Source organism: Myiozetetes cayanensis, unplaced genomic scaffold, assembly GCF_022539395.1.
Source record: "Myiozetetes cayanensis isolate MyiCay16 unplaced genomic scaffold, myiCay2020 scf6-25, whole genome shotgun sequence".
Taxonomy (NCBI): domain Eukaryota; kingdom Metazoa; phylum Chordata; class Aves; order Passeriformes; family Tyrannidae; genus Myiozetetes; species Myiozetetes cayanensis.
The window spans coordinates 33,053,529-33,078,278 of NW_026087853.1; the positions used below are offsets into that span (position 1 = coordinate 33,053,529).

Consider the following 24,750-nt stretch of genomic DNA (forward strand, 5'->3'; position numbering starts at 1 on the left):
AGCAGCATTACTCCCCCTGGAAACAGCAATAAAGCTGTGGCCTGTGGGCTTGCAATGACAGTTCAGCTCCTCATTTTGTTCCAAGCCCTGGCTGCATTATCTGTCAGGAAGATAATTCCTTGACCTTGTGGTCAGGGGATGAGTGCTTTGCTTAGTGATTAAGCCACTGCAGTAGATAGCATGCCGTGTTTAATCCCTTTGGTAGCTGGTCCCGGGAGAGGGGGGGGCAGGAGGGGCTGCAAAAATACAGCGGCTTGTGATAGGTCTGGAGACCTCAGAAACGGTGACAACACTACAGAAACTGTGGCTGTATGTGCCCATCCTCCTAAGTTCATTTGGTGGCAGACTGGAAAACATCCAGTATATCTAGGGCACTATTTTATCAAGTGATAGAGCCATATGGTGCAAAAACCCCACAGTTGTCTGAGGGCTTAGGCATGTCAGAAATCAGGGAGTCCCTTTGCGTATTGATCCTGTCTGCTAGCTGGCATATATAAAAAGAAGGTTTATAATTATTTTTCCTCCACTCTGTCAATGGGGGAAGGGACTCTGAATAAGCAACTGTAATCCTGCTCTGAACTGGGGAAGAATGAGATACAATCTTTCCTCTGCTGCTTCAAAGTTGTGGCAGGGATATGGCTGTGAAGCATGCAGCTGGCATGCTGGAAAGCCCCACAAACCTGCCTTAATGTCCAAGCAAGTGCAGCAAACACATCAGAGCATGGATGCATGACCAGATTTCAGGTTGCACAAGTTGAGTGTTGAAGCCCAGTCTCCCAGGGATGTTTAGGGTCCTGTCTGCAGGTGAAATCAGAGTGAAGAGCTTTGACTGACAAGGTCTGACCTAAGAGGTTTCATCCTCCCAGATAGAATTCTTTCCCTCTCTTTTTGATGAAATTCTGTCTCTTGCTCCTGCCAGAGAAGGAGAAGATGAGGACATGAGCCCACAACCAGCTTGCCAGCCGTGGAAACACTATCTTTCTTGAGAGAGGACCCTTGTTTTTTTTTTGAGCAATCCTTTCTTCCCAGGCTGTCACTGAATGGTTAAGGATTATGATTTGCCTTTAATCTGGCTTTTCCCTTTCAGAAGGTCTCTGTCCTCTCTGGAAATAGCCCCAGGCTCAGTTTTCCTCTGGCTGTGGTGTCACCTCTGTTGGATGCAGGAATGTGCTAATTGTCACCATGTGTTTGCCTTTGGGCAATTGATCTTAACAGGCACAAACCCAGTCCCGTGGTCTGGTGACTGAATCGAAATGGTTGCTTACAAATAAAGCCCTGTATTGTCTTTGTGCAACACCACCAGCCATCAATCCAGTTCCCTAAAGAGAACTGGACTATGTTTCTTTGCTGTAGTGCCATCATAGTTGGAGATGTCTTGAACAGCTTTTCTACAATTCTCCACTCCAGCCAACCCCAACCCTTGTTGGAAAAGACTCTTCCTTTCTTACCTGAGGTCTTCAGTACTTCCCACCATTCTTCATTCCCTGAGGGTATCCAAAATGTGTGAAGCTGTTTGGCCATGTACATCTGTTACACGAAACCTGTAAACTAGGTCTTTTATGATTTTAAGGTTATTTAATGGTCTCATTTTGTCATTTCTTTCTTCTCATTCACATTCAGCAATTATTTCCTTTCCTCTGGGGAGTAATTCTGCCCCTTTGCATTTGTACCTCCAACTTCCCAACAGAAAATACTTATGCTTAAATTATACTCTATACATCTGATACATGGATTCTGTGGCCAGCCTTGCCTGATTGCAGGATGCCTCCCTGTACCTGAGGACATTGTGGTGTGTTGTCATGGAGAGGACTCAGACAGTATTATTAGGTCAGCAGGTACTGTACAGCATTAGAGTTTATACAGCAGTGGCATCAGGACAGACAGGAATGGCCCCTGTGGATTCCAGGAGACTCTGCAGAAATTCTCCTGGTAGCTTACAGCAAGTTTTCTGTGCATTTGGGGACTTGCAGGCTGTGACTGAATCACGTGGCATCTGCATTATACTACAGTGTCTTTGCAGGAAGGGATCTGCAGGTTCCCTGAGACTGCAGGACTTGCAAGAAATCTCTAGAGTAGCACAGTGTAGTCTGATCAGAGACACTCAGAGAGTACAGCAGCTCTGGGTGTGAACATCATTGCCTTCAGAAATCTCTACTTCTATGATTTTTTGATGGAACCATAAATAAAAGGTATTAAAGTATCTGATTCTGCAAACAGATACGTGCAGGTTCTTTGAAATACTGTAGGAATCAGAGAAAACTTCTGTTACAAGACAGAGTGCCTTCTTCCTGGAAGATATTAGGACTCACAGCATCCAAGAGATGTAAGCTGGAGTGACAGCTACCGTGCAAAGTGATATGTAGTGTACCTACAGCTAACCTACGATGTCAGGTGCTCTACTGTTGCATAAAGCCCTGAAGGTCTTAGCTTGCCTACCTGCCTAGCATTTTCTGAAAGCAGGCAGGTCACCTCTGGTTTATTGAAACAATCCTCCCTTGCTTTACTTCCTGCTGAGCAGCAGCAGGTGAAACTAATAGCAGAAAAAGCAATGTCATGACTCAGATGTTGCATTATATCTAAAATTCCTGTCATGACAGGTCATGCAGGCCTATATAAGCTAATTATGAATTTACTGGTAGAATTCAGATCATAAGGAGAAACTGGTGATGGTGGTAATAGGATGGATGTATCTTAGGATGCCAGCCTGTCCCCAAAGCATCTGTGCATGATAAGAAGGGAAGCTTCCCTCTCATGTAAGAAGGGACACCTGCTTCCCATGCCAAGCATTGGTCTAAGTGTGGAAGGCAACACTTTAGCACTTCTGGGGCTGCTAGTGCTCGACCTGTTCATGGTACACTGTCTGAGAAAGCAATGCAGGGGAAGCAAATTAGCAGTGGTATTGATAATCAAAAATAAAGCAGTAGCATCCCTTTGCTGTGCTGCAACACCCAAGTCCTTCTCTAGACGTTCAATCTACACCACTCAAAGCCCAGATTCAGACAGTTCCTGTAGTCGCTCATGCACAGACATGCCCCAGTTTAAGGAAGAGAAAGGCAAATTAGTTTGGTTGAAGCCTCTACAGATAAGTGGAGACTTGGCTGTACCCTGTGGTCAGCTCCCCAGGTACCTTGCTGCAGGCAATGGGAGCAGGAGCCTCAGGATTAAACTGGCTAGGAAACAAGGGCAGCTTGAATCAGGTGGGAGCTGAAAATGGTGCAGAGGCTCCCAAACTGTGTCTGGCTGAGGGTTGCTAAAATTTGATGACAGCAAAGTATCACTCTACCATCAGGGTTCATGTCAGATGTGGAGTGAGTCCACCCAGGATGGCTGTGCAGTGGTCCCTCTACAGTGAAACTAGTTTCTTTCTGGTCATGGATCTCACCTATTCCTTGAAATCCAGAGAAATAACTGTTACTGGGAGGTAAACGTAAAGCCTGTCTTGTCAGCATGTACAGGAGACAGGTGCACAGGTAGAAAAGTTTGTGAACAGAGTGCTCACCCTCCTAGGGTCTAAGAAATTGCATGCAACTTGGCATTTAACAAAACTCTCACCTGCTGGCACAATGCTCACAGGTTTTTTTCAGGAGGGAAAGGAAAATGTCTTTCTGCCTTACCTACACATTTGTGTTTTGAGCTCCCTTCCTCATTTATTTTCCCATCTCTTATAAATCATTAAATAATTGTCAAAAATAGCACAGCCTATTTTGAAGGTGATTAAAAAAGAGAAGAAATTATTCCATCACCCTCTTACAAACCAAAACATTCCCAGTAGCACCCAACAGACACAGAGCCAAATCTCTTACTCCCCACTGTTTAGCTTGCTGTCTGACAAGATACTTCTGCGCCAGCTGTTCTTCCCCTCAGCTGCACTGAGCTGCTAAAGCAGACATTGTTTTGTAAACACCCAGGAACACAGCGACCAGCACCAGGGTATTGACAAATTTGTCACCCAGTCTAAAAATACCGACTGTTATGTGACTCCCATCCCATTGCCTGGGTATTGTTCAGGCAGGGGGAAATTTCCTCCAAGCTCTTGGAAGCATAAGCTATCCCAAGCCGCTGTGATTTGCATAAATGATAAAAGGTTGTATTCGTTCCTGGAACAACTCTGCTGGCCCAAGAGAGGTAACTAATGGGATGAACTGGGCCCTGTCAGTTTAATGTGCTGAAAGAAAGTGTTATTGTATGCTGTCATACTTAGAGATAGAAGTGATTCTAGCTAGCCAGGATGGTATAAGGACACTCAGTCCATGAGTACTCTTTCATTTAATATTTCCATCTGTAGTTCCTGCCCATTTCAGCTGACATATCTTCTTCTTACTGTGCCTCTGTCACAGGCTCCCAGTGCAGCCCTATCTCACCTTCAGGCCCCCATTTAGAAGTGTTTCAAGTTTTGGGGGCAATGCCCAGGAGTGGCAGCTGATGGCTTAAAACCTTCATCCTCCATGAAGCACCAGCTGCAAAGAAGGAGGCAGAGGAGCTGCCACGGCAGGGGCACAGGGATATCCCTCCATTGCAACCAGGACAGGTTAATTAGAGGGCTGCATGGGGATTAGGGAGGACTTGAATGAGAGCTTCAGCTAGATCAGAGAGGCCAGCATGGCCCAAGGCAAATCACATCAGTTCTGCTTCAGTTTGCTTGTACTTAGGCTGGGGGCAATAACTAGTTTACCTCACAGCCAGGTCCTGAGATTGCATGCAAGGAGCTGGGTAAATCACATAAGAACAAAATAGCACTGGCAGTTTTGGTTTGTACTACAGGATAATTCTTACTGCCAGAGTGGTTCTGGTAATGCAGAGGATTTCTTGCTGAATGGCAGGGACTTAGGAGATGAGTGCAAAGTTGCCAGAGAATGCCTTGGGTCTTTTCAGACTAGAATCTTATGATAACAGCTCATGAGCCTCCAGCAAAGACCCATGCTCGAAGAACAGTCTAAGGACGAAGAAGTCAGACCTAGAACCTAATTTTTTTCACACTGTAGCTTTAAGAGGCATGTGGGATGTTGGGCCTATTCCATTATGAAGGCTCTGGAGACTGGCATCCCCAGAGTGCTGGTTGCTCTCCATAAATAGAAAATGTGTTTCCAGGTGTCTTGTGTGGAACAGTTTTGCAATTTTTTCTTCTCCCCAGTGTTTTCTCTTCAAAACATCACCTAGTAATATCTCACCAAAAAGAAGGGCAGAGCTGCCGCCTGCCTAGAAGGAAGAAGCATTATGATTTTCTCACGATGTCTCAGTACTGGCTCTTTACAGGGGTGCCACTTGCTTGCCAAAGACTTGTGGGGCTGCACTCCCAAAGTAGTTGTATTAGGGCTCCATTGGTTCACACTAGAATATGCCTGTATTGCACTGCAAAGTAAATGTCACAGGGCTGATTTCCAGAGGGACTGGGCTAAACCAGTGTCTTCCTCTTCTTTGCCCATGACAGCCTTCATTTACAACTATGAAAGCTAAGTCCAATCCTAACAAACTAAATTCCCTAGGACCTTGGCACAGCAAAGCATTGGAGTTTACATTTGCATGCTTTGAAGGGATCCTGTGTGATCTGTGAACAAATCACAGAGCACCTCCCAGAGCACCTCTGCCCTCCTGGATGTGGTTGCTGCTGTACTAAACAACGGCATAGTCCCAGGTCCACAAAGCAGAACTTTGTGTGAAGACAGTCACAGTCATCATCTTTAATGTACTGCATCTAACCAGCTTTGTGTCTCATCCTTACATCTCCCTGCATCTGCTTTAAAACAAAAACTCCCAACAAAAACAAACAAACAAAAAACCAACAAAAAGCCAAACAAAACCCCCTCAAAACAAAACCGCTTTTAAAATGGCATTTCAACTACTACAGTTTTGTCTTTACCAGCAGAGGAAGAATACCCACAGCTGAAAGCAAATCTTTAATGTAACAACTGAAGCGATGAGCTGTCCTCAGGTAGGATATGATCAGCCTGGCTCTCTCTGAGGTCACTAAGAGAGCAAAGGGTGTCACTTCCCAGATCAGAGCTAGCAGAGGTGGCTCTGGGGCTGCTCTTAACTGAACTTTTAGAAAACTAGTGGTTGATGGAATTCGTATTGCAAATTCTGTGTCTCCTCCCATGCCTCCCTGTCCAGGTTTGGCTCAATAAAGACATGCACACCAAACTAAGTCCCCTTCCAAACCTGTGTGCACTGCATATTCAGCATTTGTTTAGTGAACAGAAATCCCCAGGCATCAAGTGAAATTTTAGCACAGAATGAGCCTGGAGCTCTGTAAGCATCATAGGAGAAACACAGTAGGTAACCAAGGCGAGAAATCTAATCCTCACACCCCTCTTATGTATGTGGTGAAAGAACTTATTATGAACTGGCTTAAAAATTACCTTGTAAAATATTAACTAGTGGTGGTGCAGCTGCTCCTCCTAATAGCTTTTGAACGTATCTGCAAAATTCAACCTTGACAGAGAGATCATGTTTTAGTGATGAATTTTGTGTGAAGAGGAAGCATGCAGATGAGACTGTTGGCACTCTCTATGCCACTGAAAGGCTCCAGTTTTAGCCCAGATGCAGTTAAAAAGTAGACAACCCACAAAAACAGGATAGTTTGTGAACATGCAAAATGCGCTCCATGGTGTTCCAAAACTCATCTAGAGCTCAGGTAAAAGAGCTCTTTAGCCAATGCTTCTCCCTCATCTGTGAGTTCTCTGATGTGTAATACAAGACAAATTCATCCTGCATCCACGGTTTCACTAAAGTGAGACTCACGGGGCAGCTGCCCAAGGAAACCAGACTGCACTGTTCTGAGGCCTCTGAAATAATGTGCCTATTCTGCTGTAGTCATCAGCGTGACAGACTTTTCTTTTCTGATACTGTGCGCTCGATCATGTTGTCTCACTACAAAACATTAGTATAAAATGACAGGAGTTTTGCCTGCCAAAGAATCCAAGGACTTGGTCCTGTTATTCTTTTTAGAATATTTAAATGATATTGGAGTCTTTCTTTTCCCCTGTGCTTTAAGATCTCAGCTTCAGAAACCCTGTAAACACTCTGAGTGGTTTCTAGCAGGTCAGCTTCAAGCAGTAGTCCTAGTCAATGAGCAGCAGTAAGCAGTGCAGTGGTTTTCAACTGTGTTAGAGCTGCATCCACGTGTCAGTGTTTGGCATTAGAACTGAATGTTTAGTGGCACTAGCTTCAGATTTGGGGTTGTCCCGTTAAATCTATGGGATCCAACCTGAAACTACAGCTAGACTCCCAACTGCTTAGGAATTGAAAACTAGGAATGTGCTGCTAGCTGGATCTAAGATATGTTACCAGTCACAGAAGTTTCCTGGTAACTGTCCTTTTGTTGTTGCTTTTTAAGTGCAGGTATTTCAAGGCTTAGTGGTCATTATGTGGCATGCAGGCAAATGGCTTAGAAGCAAAGTCTTTATTATAACCTTATGATTATAATACCACGGTAGCCTAAAATGTGTTTTCTAATCCCAGGAGAGGACCCAACTAAGTTAGCTTTCTGCAGGACCGTAACAAATGGCATCAGCTGCTTCTCTGCTCTAAATAAGCCACAATCTACTTCTGAGCTATTAGATAACATGTTGGTTGCTTTTAGTACTCCTTAGCCTGCAGCTCAATAGCAAAAATACCAAACAATCCTCATCTAAAAGGGCCATACTTTTTACATGTGTCCCAGGATTTAATTTCTGTTCCTACAGAAATCAAGCAGTAAAACTCCTTCTTAAATAAATGGAAGCATAAGCAGACCCAAGAAATAACCTCTCATGCTTCCACCCAAATTGCTGACTTACATTTTCCGTGCTGCAATTTTAAACTCATGAACTCCAGCGAATTTCACAGACTTTGAACGGAAACCAGTAGAGAAATAAAAAATATCCATACACAGATTAATGTCTTTTGAAAAAAAATATTTTTTCTTAGACTGCACATTCAAAACTCGAACTGTACACTGCACAGTAGAGGAACAGTAGTTTGCCAGTCCAATTACCATCATGTAGGTTTGTTTTGATTAGTTCGGCTGTGGCCCCAAGGTGTCAAACTCAGTCAGCAGCAGGAGATTGACCCTAGGTGTAATTACAGTCAGTGGCCAAGACATGTCTCCTAGGATACAGAAGGTTCTCAGTCTGCACTGGAAATGCCCTGTCAGAGGGAGGTTTGGACAAAGTCTTCAGGTAGATTGGAGTAGACCTTTAGGGGGAAAATGCTGTTCCAATTAGAGGCTGTCTGCTCATTTGCCCACCACATTTTGCCTTCTCTCTACTGTTTCCTAGCTTTCCCTATTTTCCTTCTGAACAGACCAAGCAGTGAATTTCAACCACAGTGCAATGACACAGGAAAGCAATAGCTCTCACATCTGTATTGGCGGGCCCTTTCTGCATCCCCAAAGGCTTCTAATCAGATGAAACAGGGGCTTGTGCTGAAGTCACTGCAGGTTTTATCCCAACTCTAGTGCTGCCAGGGAGCAAGGGAAATGTGCTGGCTAGATTTGGGCCACTGGCCATCTCTTTTCTAGGTCTTTGCAGCTACAAGGGCACACATAGATCACTGCAATATGAACAACATGTGGAGAAGACTGGTTTTTTTCAAGGACCTTGTCCAGTGTTACAACAGGATTTGTTTCACTGTTCAAACTGCTGCTTTGAGGATGAGGGGACAGACTCCTTGCTGGGAACAGTAATGCAGCTGTCCTTTCCACAGCTACCAGATTTTGGTGTTAATCAGTGCTTTTCACCAAGGGATGTTTTACTTTAGGAACCACTCAAATAAATAAATAAATAGCTAAATAAATAAATAAATAAATCTTTGCGCTTTGTTAGCATCAGTTGTCCAAAGTTTTTGAAGTGCTTTTCCAAGCCAAGTGTTACTATTTCCTGCAAGTCCCAGCCCCTGAGGACTTGCCTGGTGTTACACAATGAGCCAATGGCTGACAAAGCAAACATCACTCAGGTGCCCTAATTCCTACTTTCATGCTGCCTGCCCTTAACACCTCCAATTAACACCATGATTCAAAGAAGAACAAGCTTGATTAAACTAAAGAAAAATAAATCCCTACTTGCTCCAGTTTTCAACACTGTTTGTATAATGTCTCCAGCCTTGCAGGGCACCAGGGTGTGCTTGGTCTATTGTTGTTGTTGCTGTTCATTTAACACCATCCTTAAAGTCTTCTAAGAGGGTTTTGACCTGCTGTCACCTTCTGGGAAATTCTGGTAAGCAATCCATGCATGCGGGACTGCATGTCTGTTCCACATGTCAACCTTCTCCTGGTTTTCTCTTCCACTGTACGGTATGTAAGATCCTGTCTTTTCTTGCTGCTTCTCCTCCAGGTCTGGCTGCCATCACCAGAGCAACCCAGCACGGCGTCACGGATGGTAGAACATAGAGCTGATGCTGCCAGGAGCCAGAAAAAAACCAGCAGAAAGTGCCTGCTTTGAATTTGTGCTTGTAACTCCAACCCAACAGAGTAAATGTGGAAACCTGCAGCTTGAAACACTGTCTTACTTGAACACTCTGCACAGGGTATAGGTAGGCTTTTCACATTTCCAGTGCATTTAATGGCAGAAGGACTCAGTTCCTCAAAACAGTATTATGAGTTATAAAAAAGACATGATCCTCATCTAAAAGAATCTGTAATGTACCTCATTTTCTGCATCTACTCTTTCTTGTGCCCTATATGAGAAGACAACTGTTAGCACCAGTGGACAGAGAAATGCTCCTCTGTTCAGTAGACAATGATAAGAGCTGGGTGAAAGTCTCATTGTATGCAGCTCATAGAACCAATACATTGGAATGGGACTCTAGAGGACATCTGGTCCAACCTTGTGCTCACGGCAGGCCCAGTTGGCTGAGGAGCTGAGAGTCCCCTTGAATTTTAAGAATTCCCAAGGGTGATTTTTCTATGCAATCTGCTTGCAGAGTTCCATTTACAATTGACCCTCACATTTCCCCAAAGTCCAGATTCCACAGGTTCACTCATTTTTACACTACAATGAACAATTGTGCTGTGTGAGTTGCCCATCAGTTTGTGACTTGCCCACAGATTTCTCTCCTTTTCCCCCTCTTCCAAAAGAAAAGAAGAAATTCTACAGATGTTTCCAAGAGAAACTTGAAAAGGAAGAGGAGAGCTGAGGATAGTTGGGAGGGGCAACAGTTACAAACAGCAAAAGCGAAACTGTCTGTGAGCACTAACAGGCTCTGCCCAGCTCTGATCATAATGTCTACTTACATGGCCTTGATCTGTGCTTTCTCTAACTTGGTACCAGCAGCAGACAAGGGGCACGCAGGGCATATGGAATTCTGTACTCCAGCCTTCGTCATCTTCAGCATGGGAGTGCAGCAGCTTGGAAAATGCAGTCCCATAACTTAAACCAAACTGTCACTCAAGGCAGAATCAGCTCAGATGGTTTTGGTTCTTACTCAGTAGGCTCTGTTGTCTGCATTGCAAACTGAAGAGACCAGCTGTAGTCATCTCTGCTGTAAACAACCCATCAGTACTCACAGGCTTCAAGCAGACTTCTTCTGCAGCCCTCTCTGAAAAAATGTGTGTGCTCGTGGGGTGGAGGGCACAAAAACTTGCTTCCCCTCTGGAAAGATGACTGAGGTCAGTCCTTAAAACACACCCAGAACAAAAAATGTATTTAAAACAGTATGTGAAATAGCTGCCACATTTTTGTGCGGTACCCTGCTCCTCCAGAATAAGAAATTAGGGTGGATGTTAGTTGTTGTTGTTTTTCAAATGTTCATGTGGAGGAGCTTTCTATGCATTATGATGGACAACCGGTGGTGCATCCCCACTTATCCATGACAAGATCTTTCATTTCTTGTTAAGGTGAGCATGCAGTTCTGCTTCAAAGGCCATCTTGTCAAAGGTGCGCATGTTTGTTTCCTCCCGTACTTTTTCCCGGACGTGGAAGGACGCCCGAGCGACAGACCTGGCATTTTCTAAGACAGTCTTCTTCTCCTTGAAGATCTGCTCGCTTCTCTCCAGCTTCTTCTCTATAGAGAGGAGGATTTCCCTGCGCCGTAAGTCTTCATACTGTTCCACCTTTTGCTTGTTCATCTTCTGCACTTTTTCCTTCTCCAGACGACTCAAGACCACCTTGCGGGCTTTCTCTTGAACAGCCTCTTCGGCCACCTGGGCAGCATGCTGGAGCTTTCTCTCTGTTTCTCTAGCCAGTGCCTCCAAGTGCTCCTTCTGCTCTCTTTCCTTCTTCTCTGCTGCCAGTTTAGCTCTCTGGATCTGCATGTCCTCACGCCTGGCCTTCTCCCTCAGCTCCTGGTTTCTCTTCTCCACTAGCTGCTCATAGTTCTCCTGAGCCTTTGTCAAACTCATCTTCAGGGAGGCCTTCAGCATTTCCTTCTCTTCTGCCTCTTGCTTGGCCAATTCCTTGAGCAAGGCCTCGTGCTTCAGCTTCTCTGCTTGGTTAAACAGTCTCTTCTCCTTCTGCAGCTGCACCTCCTTCTTCAGCCTCTTCTGTGCAGCCATGGACAGCTTCTCTTGCAGGAGCTGCTCCTCTCGCTCCTGGTGCTCCTTCTTGACCTCCTCCTTTGCCTTCAGGTTGAGCTCTTGATGGAGCTTCTTCTGCTTGTCCTCCTGGATGGCCCTCTCCAGCCTCTCCCTCCGCAGCCGCTCCTGCTTCTCCGCTTGCTCTCGCCACCTCTCCTCACACATGAGGCGCTGTCTCTGCTTCATCAGGGCAGCTTCCTCCTGCTCCTGGTTCAGCCTCCCACGACGCTTCTCCACCTGGCTCTCCCACATCCGCTGACCCTGCAGGAGGGCCCTCTGCTTCTCCTTCTCCTCCTGCTCCTTACGCTGCTCAGCCAGGCGCCGCTGGCTGTCCCACTGAAGATGGGCCACCTGCCGCTGCTCCCGCAGGATGTTGGCCTCCTGGTGCTTGGCAATCATCAGTGCCGCAATCTTCTTGTCCCTCTCAGGTACCTCCGAGAGGCCCTTCTTCCTCTTCACCTCCCTGACGATCCTCTCGACCCTCTGGGCAGTCTGTGGTGAGTGGCTGAGGTCACCCAGGCTGAAGCTGCGCCCCAGAAAGGACCCATTGGCAGCAGCTGCCCCCCGGCCCCGGCCACCCACCTTGCCCCCCCGTTCCCGCAAGCTCTCCCCGCTGTAGGAGGACGAGGCCCCCGACTCCGAGGAGGTCTTGCCCCAGCTGCCCTCACGACGCTTCTGCAGCGAGTCCAGGGAGTGGCTCTTGCCCTTGGCACCCCTCGACGCCCTGGCCTTGCCCCCGCCATGGGTCCGGGGCCCGCCGGCAGCAGCGGCGGCGGCAGCAGCGCGGGAGGCGACGCGGGCGGCGGGCGAGGGAGGCAGGCTGCCGAGGGGCGCGAGGATCCGCCTCTTCTCCTCCCGGATAATCCTCTCCCGCTCCTCCCGACACTGCTGCAGCTTGCGGCGGCGCTCCCGTTCGTAGGCCTCGTAGAGGCCGGCGGCCACCCGCATGGAGCGCCCGGGCGCCTCCCGCAGCAGGTCCCCCAGCGCCCGCGGCAGCAGCTCCACGGGTCGCACGGCGCAGCGGGCGCAGGCCTCCAGCGACCGCGGGCTGGTCAGCACGTACCGGCTGCCCTCCGCCGCCGCGCAGTCGAAGTTGTACAGATCCAGGTGCAGCAGCGGCGACTGCTCTCCGGGACGGGCCGGCTCTCCCCCCACCGCCCCCCCGGGCGCCGGGCAGGGCTGCGGGGGAGGCTCGGCCGGCGGCTCCACCATGGCTCGGCCTGCGGGGCAGAGAACGGCGGCGGGTGAGCGGGCGGGAGGACCCCTTTGTGTTCCCGTGCAGGGGCGGGGGGCGGCGGGGTCTGCACCGCGAGTGGCTGGGCAGGGCTGTGTTTGTGCAGGGAGGGGACTGGTTGCGGGAGGTGTTGGGCGTTGCTGGGCAGTGTCCGGTGGCGGGGAGTGTCCGGGGCGGGAGCTGTTGTTTGGGCGGTCTGCGGGGTGGTGGGAGCGCCTGCTCGGGAACGGGGGCGTGATGGGGGAGTCTTTAGGACGCGCGGGTTGTGCACAGTGGTGTGCGTGGGGGCGTTTGGGGTGACGGGGGTGTTTGGGGTGACGTGGGAGGCGTTCAGAGCCCCTGCGGCAGGTTTGGGCAGTGGGCGCCGGCTCGTTCGGCAACGAGCAGGGCTGCTGGGGGTGCACGGAGCGTCACTGGGCCGGGAGGGCAGTTTGGGCTGAGGGTGGCCAGGCTATGAACGAGGATGCTTGCGGGGCGCTGGGTTCGGCGAAGCGGCGGACGGAGGTGTCTGGGCGTGAATGAGGAAGGGGATGTTCGGGGCTGTCAGGCAGGGCTGGCTGCGGGACCGGGACCTCCCCCGGCCCGATGCCCGCGGCGCGAGACGGAGCCCCCCGCCCTCCCGGGCCCCCCGCGGCACTCACCGGGCGGGCGCGGCCGCAGCCCCGCGCTTTGTCTCGGTGCCGGCGGCCTCGGGGATCAGGCGGGCGGCTGTGGCGGCTCCTCCATGGCACCCCGGGCCCCGCGCGGCGCCCCCACCTGCGGGGCGGCGGCGGCAGCGGGCACGGCCGCCCGCAGGCTGCGGCGCCCCGCGCTGCCCGCTGCGGCCCCGCGCGGGGGGCGGGCGGAGGCGGGCGCGGGGGGAGCCCGCCCCGCAGCCCCGCGGCGGCGCCGGGCCGGGCCGGGGGCAGCGCTGCGGTGGGCGCGGCGTGGGGCTGGCTCGGGCGGCGGGCGAGCTCCCGGCCCGCCTCGCATGTGTAGTTCCCTGCAGGCGTCCCCCCTCCCCGTGTGCGCATCCCTGCATCCGTGCGTCCTGCTCTGCACCTGCCCCTCCGAGCGCGCATCTTTCCCTGCAGACCTTCCCCATAGGAGCGGCACTTTCACGGCCGTGCCCTACGTTTTGCACTGTGCCCGCAGACAAACAAGTCCGTCTGTATTTACCTTTAATATAGACAAGGATAAAAGCAGTGTAAGAAGGAGGAGGGGATGCTAACCCAGTTTTACAGATGGCAAACTGAGCCACAGGGAGATGAAGGTGCCTGCCTTGGACCGCCTAGGGAATTCACGCCAGAGCTGGAAAAGAATGGTACAGCTCTCAGATTTCAGCTCAAAGCAGTTTCCATCCATGAAACCCTATTCCCTTTTGTGCTAATGCAAGGTATTGCTTGATGCAGGGATGTGTCAGGCAATACAGTACACCTTTTGGGGTACCTACTCTGAACATGGTGCTTGCAGTTACTTTGAAATATCCCCTGTTTCTACACAGTTCCTGGGCTTAACAGCCTCAGTGGAGTTGAGAAATGCTCTGCTCTGGAAATATCATTCAGTAAAAAGAGGATCATTGCTGCTTGTGGAGCTGCAGAGCATCTGTGCCACATAGTGGAGCAACTCTGATTTTGTCAGGCAGAGGACAAGAGTAGTCAATGCACCATTAGCCACTGTGTTATGAATTCAAAGTTTTTCAGCAATTTCTTGTTTAACTTCTACAGGTGCAGCTTACTATGCTTTACTTTAATAAGGAAGGATATGGCATTCACCAAAGGACTTGCAGGATGGCCCAGGACAAGGATACAGAGGAACAGAAGGACACCAAAAAGGCCTGGGGAGTTCTTGGGATAAAGCTGAAGAGCTGCAGGTTGGTTGTGATTGTGTGGGTTGTTGCCCATATTGTATGGGCAAAGACTTTTTGAATTGTGCTCATCCCCATGCTGATGAATGCACAGAGTAATGATGCATCTACAGCGAGTGGGCAAATTCCAACAATAAACCATATGGACTATTCTGATCTCATTCATTCATCATCATGATAGTCTGCAGGGGACGGTTATAAAGCTTGGTAATTAGTTCCATGAAACATCCCCAATCTAGGGAACAGCTCTGCTGTCTGAAGAGTCCAGCTTGCTGGCTGATGGGGCTAACCATTCATACTTGCTGTAGCACTGTAGCCATGGCTGTGCTCTCTCCTTGTGGAAAATACTAAAATGGTAAGCATATATACCATGTAAGGTGTGAGCTTCTCCAAATTTTTAGCAGGTGGCTATTTCAACCTTCATTGGGACTGTATTTGGGCTTTGATCTTTTCAGGTTTCCTTGTGAGTCTTTGGGAGCCTCATAAGGAGGCAATTAAATGCAATTAAAAAGGGATTAATCGGGAGATTTTTAGAAGCAGCTGGATATGTCTTTAGAAGACATTAACACACACTATCCAAACATGGAATCATATCCCTACCTCACGAAGAGTAAAGGAGATTTGGGATGGGGCAGGAGGATATGACTGGGTGAGTTGAAGAGGATCACTGCTACTGAGTCATTTTCCAGACACAATTATAAAACCTAATTCTCTATCGGCTAAGTGTGTCTAGAAATCTATGTGCTCAGGTGGAACAGTGCTATAAGGTTATGTTCCTGCTTTAGTAAACATTTTCCTGCTCTGAATTGCTGCTATATGATAGCAAGAAATGCAGGGCAGTGGAAAATTGGGAGTACAGATTGTGCAGGTGGAAATATTTTTATCACTTCAACAAATTCTTCTGTATACCTTTCATTGCTCATGTATTAATTACTTTCTTCCCATCCAGATTTAAAACTGCCCATACCTGGATTCTTCCCTGCTGTTCTTGTGAGAGCTATTTCATATCCTTTTGCAGCTCATTGGTAAAATCTTGTAAGTCACTTTCTGCTTTGGTTTTCCCACTCTTTGTTTTATCTTCTCTAGGAAGTAATTTGCACTCCCTCCTGCTTGGGCATATGCCTTACAAATGTTTGTAAACTGTTTCCATATCTCCTCAGAGACAAGGAACTCATACTGTCATCACAAATCAATGCTTTGTAGTTGCACAAGGAGCTATCACCTTTCTTATCTCCTCCCAGTGTGTCAGGCTCTCATGGTAGCCATAGCCCTGAACAGAGCAGTGGGCTCCTGCCCAGCACTTCCCTCTGTGCTGCCTTCGGCATGGTAGCTGTGTGCACAGTCCTGGTGCTTGTGTGTTGCCTTTCTCCTCTCTAACTAATCTCTTTGTGTCCCCTTCTCTAATTTTCTAGCTCTCTTAAGGTTAGATCAACACAGTTTGACTTTCCAGAACTCTTGTCCCCTCTGCCAAGAGGAACATTAGTTAGTGAGTTATTACTCCTTGCTAAATAGCTTTTGTTTTTCAGGTTGAATCCTGCCTTCGTCTAATTTGCATTTTCTACTCTCTGTCTCAGGCTGTGTTTACACTGTCGTTGGGAGGATCCTGACCTAGCTGCTCAAGCTCTCAGCCTACTCTCTCTTGTTTAGACTCTTCCTGGTTTTGAACCAGAATATTCCTGCACCTTCCTGAGCCCTGAGAATAGGGGGAAAGTGACAGCCTTGGGGAGAGGAGAGTAAGGAGCCCTCTGACATAGCTTTTGCTGGTGTCTCCTAGGCATAGTGTCCTTCTCTTCCTAGCTGCTGCTGGGGTACAGGCACCAAGCATCTACCCAAACATGTCCCTTCCCTGCCCAGATGCAGCTCCTGCACCTCTCCCAGCACACACCAGAGCCTCTCCAGCACAACCTTCTTCTGCCAGCTGGATGGTTTTAAGCACTAGTTTAAAACTTTATTGAGGCACTCAATCTACGGTCTTACTGATTCCCATTGCCATTATACCCTTGGTCCCTTCCCTCTGAACAGCCACTTGTCACATGCCATAATCCTTTATTTACAGTCCTGCAGCCCATCCAGATGAGTGACTATGCAGCCTGCTAAGTGATAACGCTGAATTCAAAGTTCCATTAGACTTTACACACTGGGCTTGCCTGATGGCCAAGGTCCAAAACCTAGCCTGCCACAAGGTCACTGTAACAACCTGACAAAAGCCAAAGTTCTCCTCTGTGAGATTTCACTGTTGCCTCCTTTTATACATCTTTGACTTTGATCTTTGTCACTCTGTGTTTCTTCTCTGCCTGCACTCCTAGCACTGCCTGGCTTTCCCTTCCTCCACTGGCATCAGGATGGGCATTTGCTCTCCTGCTGCCACAGGCTGCCTGTTGGGGAGATGGAGGCAAGGCCTCCCTCCTCCCCTGCGTCATAGGTGCTGCTCTGCAGCCCCCATCCGGGCTGCTCCTCTGCATGAAGGAACAGCACCCTGAGTGACTTCATAGTAACTGCCCAAAGCCAAGGCACCGTCCCCACTGCTCACAGCCCAGAGGCTCTGCTTAATGTGTCATCTGTGGCTGGGTCTCAGCCACTTCATGTGAGTCTCTAGGGAAATAGAGCTTCTGGCTCAGGCAGATGCACAGAGCAGGGAAGCAGAGAAGAGAGGAGATATGAGGAGGTAGCTGGGGATGGTGACATATGGTGAGGGGCAGTGCAGAGGGCTGCTGCCAGAAGCCAAATGTTTCGCAGCCACTGGGAACAGACTTGCACTACAAATACTATATCCTTCACTCTAATATAAAGCTGGAGTCTAGGGCCAGTGTGCTGACAGTGAGTTGTTATTTGTGTTCGTCTTACTGGCTAACACCATAGTGTATGGTGTTTACTGTCTCATCAAAACCAGTTAGTCTTGAGTAATGAAAAGGTTTTGCTGGTCCCTAGTTGAAAGGATTTGCAAAGAGTTGTCTCTCTCTGTATTAAGGACTGGAAGCAGTGTTGCTGCATGGTGCTCTCTTGGGGTCAGACTGAACAGCTCTCTCGTATTTGGGAAAACCTATTCAGTTACCAAGGCTGTTTGAAAAAAAATGTGGTAGGTTGGCAGAGAACATGAGGGGAAAAACCTTGTCACTGCATATTTCCATGGAAACAAGTATAGATGTGAGAGAAGATTTAATCTGCTTCTGGGGATATTCTGTTGCCAGTGGTTATTTCTGGAGAAATCAGAATACTGGCATATTTTGGCCCAAACCCCAGATGTGGCTGTTGAGCCTGACGCACTCAGTTCTTCTGGTCAGGCTTGGCTTTTTATAGAGAGCTCATGGGTCATGAGGACTTATGGAGTCCTTGCACATGGTGATAGATTTGGCTCCAAGGGCATAGAGCAAACTTAAGATGAGGTAAACGAATACCTAAAATTAGTACGAGGATGCCTTTGTTGTATGAGAGGTCAGAGTATACCAATGGAGTGATCCATGCAGGACTACAGATTACATGTCCATGAACTCCCATCCATATACAAATAGTGCGGTGACCCAGAAAAGTCTCTAATAAGCAAGTGCCATTGAATGTAAACTCAACAGGAAGATTACATCCTAATGCTGGTTACATTTTCAAGCTGAAGCTGAAATGCAATTACATTCCATTCATTTACTTGGAAACTGTTGGTTTTGAGCAAATGATCAGTCTTGCATGCTGCTTCAGTTTCCAAGCTGCGCTATTTATTCTAGCACAGCCTGGAAATCACAACATGAAGCTATTGAAGAACAGTGGGAAATATGACATTGCTGGTGATGCTCTTCAGGGGAAGTAAAATGCAAATTGCAATCAAACAGAACAAACTGTCAGATTAAGACTGGAGATTTTAAATTATTTTAGTTTTAACTAATCTGAGGTGTTTATTAGCTGAATACTAAGATTCTTTCTTTTTGTATGATTTCTACCTTCACCATTGCTTGGATTTTATCAGTTAGGTATTTTTAGAACAGCAAAAATCTCATATCACTCTTCCTTCCCCTACCAGAAGACACATCAGAATGTAATATTTTAGAATATAGTATTTAATGGTCCGGTCTAAATATGAGCTACTTTTCCTTTCCTAGAGTGTACTTGGTTTTGCCTGGTGGTGCTGTGCCAAGGAGCTGGCTGACAGAAGGAAGAGATTTGCTGTTTGCTTCTGCTGTCATCTGGGAGTGACGCGCAGTAGGGAGCATTGAGAGAGGAGTCAGGAATCGGAGTTGGACCCTTGTTTTGTTATCCATACACCCATGCTTATGGAGTGTATAAGAGCTATGTGAGAGCTTTGCACTCAGCCTGCATTGGCGTCTATCATGGCCTGAGGAGAAGGGCAGAGAGGTGTTAAACCTGCCTGCTTCCTGAATTCAGGGGAACTGAAAGACAAATATCCGACTCTTGGAGGCAGACTGAACGTACATGGGCAGAGTCACATCACTCACCCACATTAAGTCCAGCGAGACGGTTGCCCAAGGCTGAGTTGTCCCTGCTGTTTGAACGGTTTAACAATCTGAGCGACCAACTCTGCCTTAACTGCAGCTACAGCCCTTTATGAATAATTCTGCTTAATTACGGGTGAATGTCTGAAGCTGAAGCCTACTACTCATAATGACAGGATTACATTTGTATTCCTTGAATTATACCTAGACTTTGGAGGGGATAAACTCTATTATTCTTCTACAGCACGAGCTGGGGTTCTGAATTATTTAGGCATCAGAGAGAATCTGTCCAGAACCCCAGAGGCCATATCAGTTCCAGTGCAGTTCAGACTCCGTCATCTGAATTCCACATCCACAAAAGGTCCCTAGGACTGGAAACTGTTCTACCTGAAGAATGAAAAACTGCAGCTGGAGACACTGCCAAATAGGTTTTTCTTTTCCATTGGGCTGATATCTGGGAATAAAGCCAGCTGGAAGACTGCTGGAAGAAAATCTTGCTAACTCTGATCATATTTGCAATCAGTTTTTATGCCAGATGTTGCCTCAGAAAATATGAAAGTCAGCAGACAGTAGTTTTAATATGCAGCTTTGCAACTTGAAGAGGGCTGAGTTTTATATAAAGAAAATGAAGTTTTGCAGCTTCCTTGAGGTGTACAGAGTCACTGCATGTAGCCAAACAATACAAAATCATGTGGAAAGAACAGATGAGAATCTGAGAAGTTAACAAATGCCCTGTAACAAAAACCTACTGCGTAATAGAAAGATTTCTAGAGATACCTTAATTTTGAAGAATAAATCAAGAGATGCCTTACTCTTAATTTAATTTTCAGAGTTGACAGAGGAGAAGCTGCTACTAAATCAGTCTGCTTTTCGGGAAATCCTGGAACATGAAATTGTCGTTGGAGAGAAAGAAGGGTTGAGTATGATGGGTGTTAGACAGGAATAGTTTCAGTTCTTTGCTCTGTCACTTTGTTACTAAATAAATTATATGAGTGGATATCTACGGGATCTGCGACTCCCGCTTCCATCTGTGAAGAGGAATAATAGCACCCCCCCTAACCAATGCATAGCCAATGTGATAATGAAGCAGTATATTGAATATATTAGATAAACTGGGCAGCAGGAGGATCTCAAGATGGTTGGAAAGTAATTTAAATTGATCACAGGATTTTATGGTGAAAGAGATCTTGTTCTTCATCTTCTTTGAAACAGAATCCCACAGACAAGCTAGAGGGGGTCCCCGTACCTCTTTACTGTAGCATATAGGCCATGATACAGCTACTGTATCACTGAACATACTAAAGGGGGCAGGATGGATAATTTCCATAACAATAAGTTTTGTAGAATTGGTATTTCCTATATATGCATATATAGGTCAGGTCCCGCAGTTTCTCTGCTTGAACTAACAGTCTCACTGGACTCAGTGATTTGAGTTTTGTTGTACAATTTTTTCTTTCCAACTCTCATGGTTTTTAGCAGAGCACAGGGATGAGGTTCATGAGCTGATGCTAGTACAGGTCCATGGCACTGAAGAACACCATGGTGAGATACCCGTGCAGAATGTCTGCTGCACAGTGTCAGTGTGCCCAGGCAAATTGTTCTGCTAGGATTGGATGCAGTTCTCTTGGATATGGGGTAAATGCTGATTGTAGGGCAGCTCTGAGCTACCCAAAGGAAGCAAATGCTAAGAAGGCAAATGTGATCTGGATTATTGGGCAGACTATCTCTGGTAGAGGTGAGGGAGTGCAACCAAGGTACTGAGGATACCCTGTCTAGAACACTGTGTATATTATAGTGTTGGGAAATCCTGAAGGCAAAACTCTGGTGTTAAGAAAGATTAGACTGAGATTGAGACAACAGGGCTAGTTAGGATGATCAGCGAACCAGTAAGGTAGCCTTAGGACAGGACACTAACCGTGCTTCTATCTTTGAGCCTATGAAATGAAATTTGAGGCAGGATGTGGCAGACCTTTAAAAATATGCAAAGGACCAGGCAACTTGCCTAGCTGGTGCCTTTCATATATCCTGCATTTTGTGTGCTAATCCAGGGGCATGTCACAGTCAACCTCAGAAATGCAGACAGTGAAGAAACCAGTCCTGTGAAAACCAGGGTGGTTTGGTTGTTGACTTCAACATGAGAAGACCTACAGGAAACTCCCTTTTCCTTGCTCTGAATATTTAGCCCTTAAGTGAAGTGGAATTAATACCATTGTGCTGTGTGGCTTGAATCTAGCACAACTGGAGCAGAAGTCAATTTGCTGTATTTGAAAGAAAATTAATTAAGGCCTCATTTGTTTCCCTGAGAGAGAAAAGCTCTGGGTAGTTTCCAGGAGATGATTTTTTTTGAGCTTCTCTGGTAGAGGCCTATAAGTACAGAACAAATGTTGCACAGCTTCAAGCCCCAAATCCCCATAAACTCCAAGTTGTGAGCTGAGTCTTTTGTCTCCCATGATGGCATGAGAGCCCTGGCGGCTGCTCCACAACAATGCGTGTTGCATTTCAAGTCACAGAAAGGAAAAGTCTCCTAGTGCAGTGAATATTTGCGGTACTCTGAGAAGAGAAATGTCATGGCAAGGATGATGCTCATAGCCTGGTTTAGCCTTACCTGTCCTTCAGTAGCAGGCGATGAACTTGAATGCTCCAGCAAGGTAGGAGGGTGGATGGTGTGCCAGGATTTCTCTTTTGTTATTGTTTTTTCCATGTTGCTTCAGCAGTCTTTTGGAGATGAGCTGCTCAATTTACATCTACTCTGAATATTAATAAATGAGTAATGCTCTGCTAAACATGAAAAATGTGCATGGGTTCCAGTGTATAATCCTGGAAGTGTAACCAAGGGTTAGCAGAACAGGAGATGTGTCTGGAAGGAAATGGGAAAAAAACCAAAGCAAAACAGGAGAGATAAACTCAATGGTAGGCTAATGGGCTGAGGGGATTTTGGAAGCATTTAAAAATTGATTTACTCCTGCACAAACCCCATTTCTAGCAAGTTGTCAGTGAATAGATTACAGAGGTGTTACCAGCAAGAAGGCAGAGGAGCAATAGTGTGCATGGCTGTCACGTATGCCCAAGTGGGAGATGCTATTTGCTAGAATCATGCCTGGCATGTTGCCAGCTCTGAGGAACAAAAGGCATCACTGGTGTGATGCCACCTGCTCTGGTGTGATTCCCACCTCTGGTGTGAAGCTACCAGCTTTCCAGGGCCAGGAGAGGGGTGGGGTCAGGTGGGGTCGGGGCATCGATGGAAGCAGCCAAATGTGAGTAGCTCTCCTGCATTTTAACAGTAAGAACTCACTTCCTGAGAAGAAAACATTTGTGAAAGAGTCCTCTGAAACCAAAAAGTCTTTAGTGACTGAGCTGGGAGCTGAAGTGTCTGTGTAGCAGCTTGTCCTTAGAGTGAAACTGTCTCAGTCTTCTGGTTTGCTGGCTGGGCAGCAATGTGGAGGAGGGAGCAAATGACATGGGGCAGGTACAGCACTCCCTCCTTGTCTGCAGGAACACACAGTGCTGGGGAGGAGGACGTAGCACAGCATGGTAACATTGCCAGGGCTCATGGCCAAGGATGGGTTGTGTGACAGCCTGAGGTAACATTATATCTTAGGCTATGTTTTTTCTCCTCTGATAGTGCTTGGACTGTCATGAGACCTTTTCCAGCTGAGCACTACCATCAGGAATCATATTTTATCTGTGGCTTTTCTCAGGAGTTAAATTACCTTGAAATTGGGGTCATGTGAGATATGTCCTGAATAGACATTGATAACCTGTAAAGTTCATCATGGGATGGAAGGGGTGGACAGGTGTGTGCAGGAGGGTGAAAGGTACCATTTGTTTTCACAGGATGTGAAGTGCTTCCAGCAGTTTGAAGGACACGATAAAAATTTCATGTCTGGGATTAAAAATATGTTTCTTTTATCTGAATAATCCAATGGCAGGTCTGGATCTGGAAGGCAGCAACTGTCCCTGTGGGGTCTATCAAGGTGTGCAGAACACTGTGCATTTGCAAAAATATGAGAAATGCTTTATGTTGCTGTAAAACGTGTGTTCTCCAGCCCAGCCTCCACTGCTAGGTTTGCCAAAGGAACAAAGGCAAGACACCCCACGTGGTGTGGGGTGCCTCAGTGCCCCCATATATGAGCTGCCCTTTTCCCCAGCCCCGTGCCGGTGAGTCTGACCAAATCCCATCAGTGTCTCCACCAGGAAGAAGTGTACTGATGGGTTAAGATTATATGATAGTAATACTTCTTCTGTGGAGTAAAAGTAACATCCATAACCATCAGATGAGAAACTAATCGTTGAATCAGATGGGGCTGCACAAAATAAGCATGCTTTGACCTTCTAGTGAATTCTGGCAGCTTTCATGCTTTAAAATTTCTGCTACCCAAAATGAAATGTTTCAATTGATATTTTAATTTCTATTCAAGCAACCTGAAAGTGAACATCAGGAAAATTGTGCCAAAATACCTTGGGTTGAGACCTTATGCTTTGTACCTTTGGGAGAGGCACTCTGATGGTGGCAGCTCCTGATCTTCCTTTACTGACACTTGTAATAAAGGTAAAATGTATCACCTCCCTGTCCAGAACCTGGAGCCTGACAAGAATGGAATTAGTAGGTCATAAGCACTGGGCTGAAAGAGAGTTGTAACTGTTTTGCAGGCAGTTAGTGGCATTTGCTTCCTCTGAAGCACTGGTGGTTGGCTATTGCTGGTAACAGGATTAGAAAGGCTGGTAGTCTGATGCAGTATGCCAAATCCCACGTAAGAGGCAGTAGTTAATGTCTGTGTGATACTTTGGACATAAAAGATAGTCTGTAAATGCTGATTTCTGTGATTCTATGATTAAAAAAAAAAAAAAAAGCCCCATCGTATTAGTGTATCTCTGAGGCCTCAAAGAAGAGCATAGTGTTTTTAATTATGGTTTGATATAGTTATAAAAAGAAATATGTGAATGAATGAGAATTAAGGAAACAAAGCATAGTACAGAAATCAAACCTCTAAATGTTTAAAAACATTAGCTGGTTGAACCTAAAAATTTGATGAACCAGCCCTTAGTGAGAGGTCATTTTAGTGAGAATTTGCAAGGAGTTGCGCCTTTCTGTATTCATTTAATGACATGAGCAGAGGGAGCAGTGTGGCAGCCTCCTCGCAGCTCTTTTCTTTCAGAGGTACAAAGGTTTCTGAACTGTTCCTCCAGGTCCAGGACAGCTGCACTAACTGGTCAAACCACAACAAAATGCAAAGGTGGAAGGGACAGAGTGAAAATACTGGCCTGCATCCGAGATTTCACAAAAAGAGCAGCTGTGTGAATCAGCAGGTTTGTGTGCAGCTCTAGCTCCCACTCTCTTCCTTCCTGCCTTCAGGCATGTTTTCCGGATGATGATGTAGTTTTTTCCTGCTTTTTAGTTTTGAAGTGCTTACAAGGGCAGCATTAATAGGGAATGTTTTGTGATGTACCATATTCATCTCCTACATCTGATGAAGTGATGGTAAGCCATTGGTAAGCTTTAACCTATTATGGGCTTTTATTATGAATGATCACTGTGCTATTGCAGAAAAGTAGGAAAAGTAAGCTTCCTTCCACCTCTCCAGTAGAGCTATATATGCTTCCTGCTCCATGTAAGAGGGAGCACAGCTCACTCTCCACAGCAAAATATGAATAATGTAGCAGATCTATAGAAGGTTAAGTATTAATTCAAGGAACAGAAACGAAAGCTAAGAAAGGAATCCCTCTTGATTCCCTGAGTGCACTGCTG

The 24,750-nt window shown here is 46.9% G+C and overlaps 2 protein-coding genes across 4 annotated transcripts in view; one reads left to right on the forward strand and one right to left on the reverse strand.

Moving 5' to 3' along the window:
* Nucleotides 1–7,875: 7,875 nt before the first annotated feature.
* Nucleotides 7,876–13,457, reverse strand: CCDC177 (coiled-coil domain containing 177). Its single transcript, XM_050335079.1, has 2 exons — nt 13,364–13,457; nt 7,876–12,708 (listed from the first exon to the last, which is right to left on the reverse strand). Exon 2 carries the CDS (start codon nt 12,698–12,700, stop codon nt 10,796–10,798), a length of 1,905 nt encoding a protein of 634 aa, XP_050191036.1. The 5' UTR covers nt 12,701–12,708; nt 13,364–13,457; the 3' UTR covers nt 7,876–10,795.
* SUSD6 (sushi domain containing 6) overlaps nt 12,589–24,750 on the forward strand; it is a 100,221-nt gene continuing 88,059 nt past the window's right edge. The window contains exons 1-2 of one of the 3 annotated variants that reach the window (XM_050335081.1): nt 12,589–12,732; nt 14,429–14,574. The gene's annotated coding sequence lies outside the window, so the exon portion shown is untranslated. Of the gene's footprint in view, nt 12,733–13,740; nt 14,575–24,750 lie in introns of those variants that run through there. The other 2 variants (XM_050335083.1, XM_050335082.1) reach the window with 2 other exon arrangements.

Excerpts from the sequence above, each read along its gene's own strand:
- CCDC177 (XM_050335079.1), bottom strand. The coding sequence starts at position 12,700 with ATGGTGGAGCCGCCGGCCGAGCCTCCCCCGCAGCCCTGCCCGGCGCCC.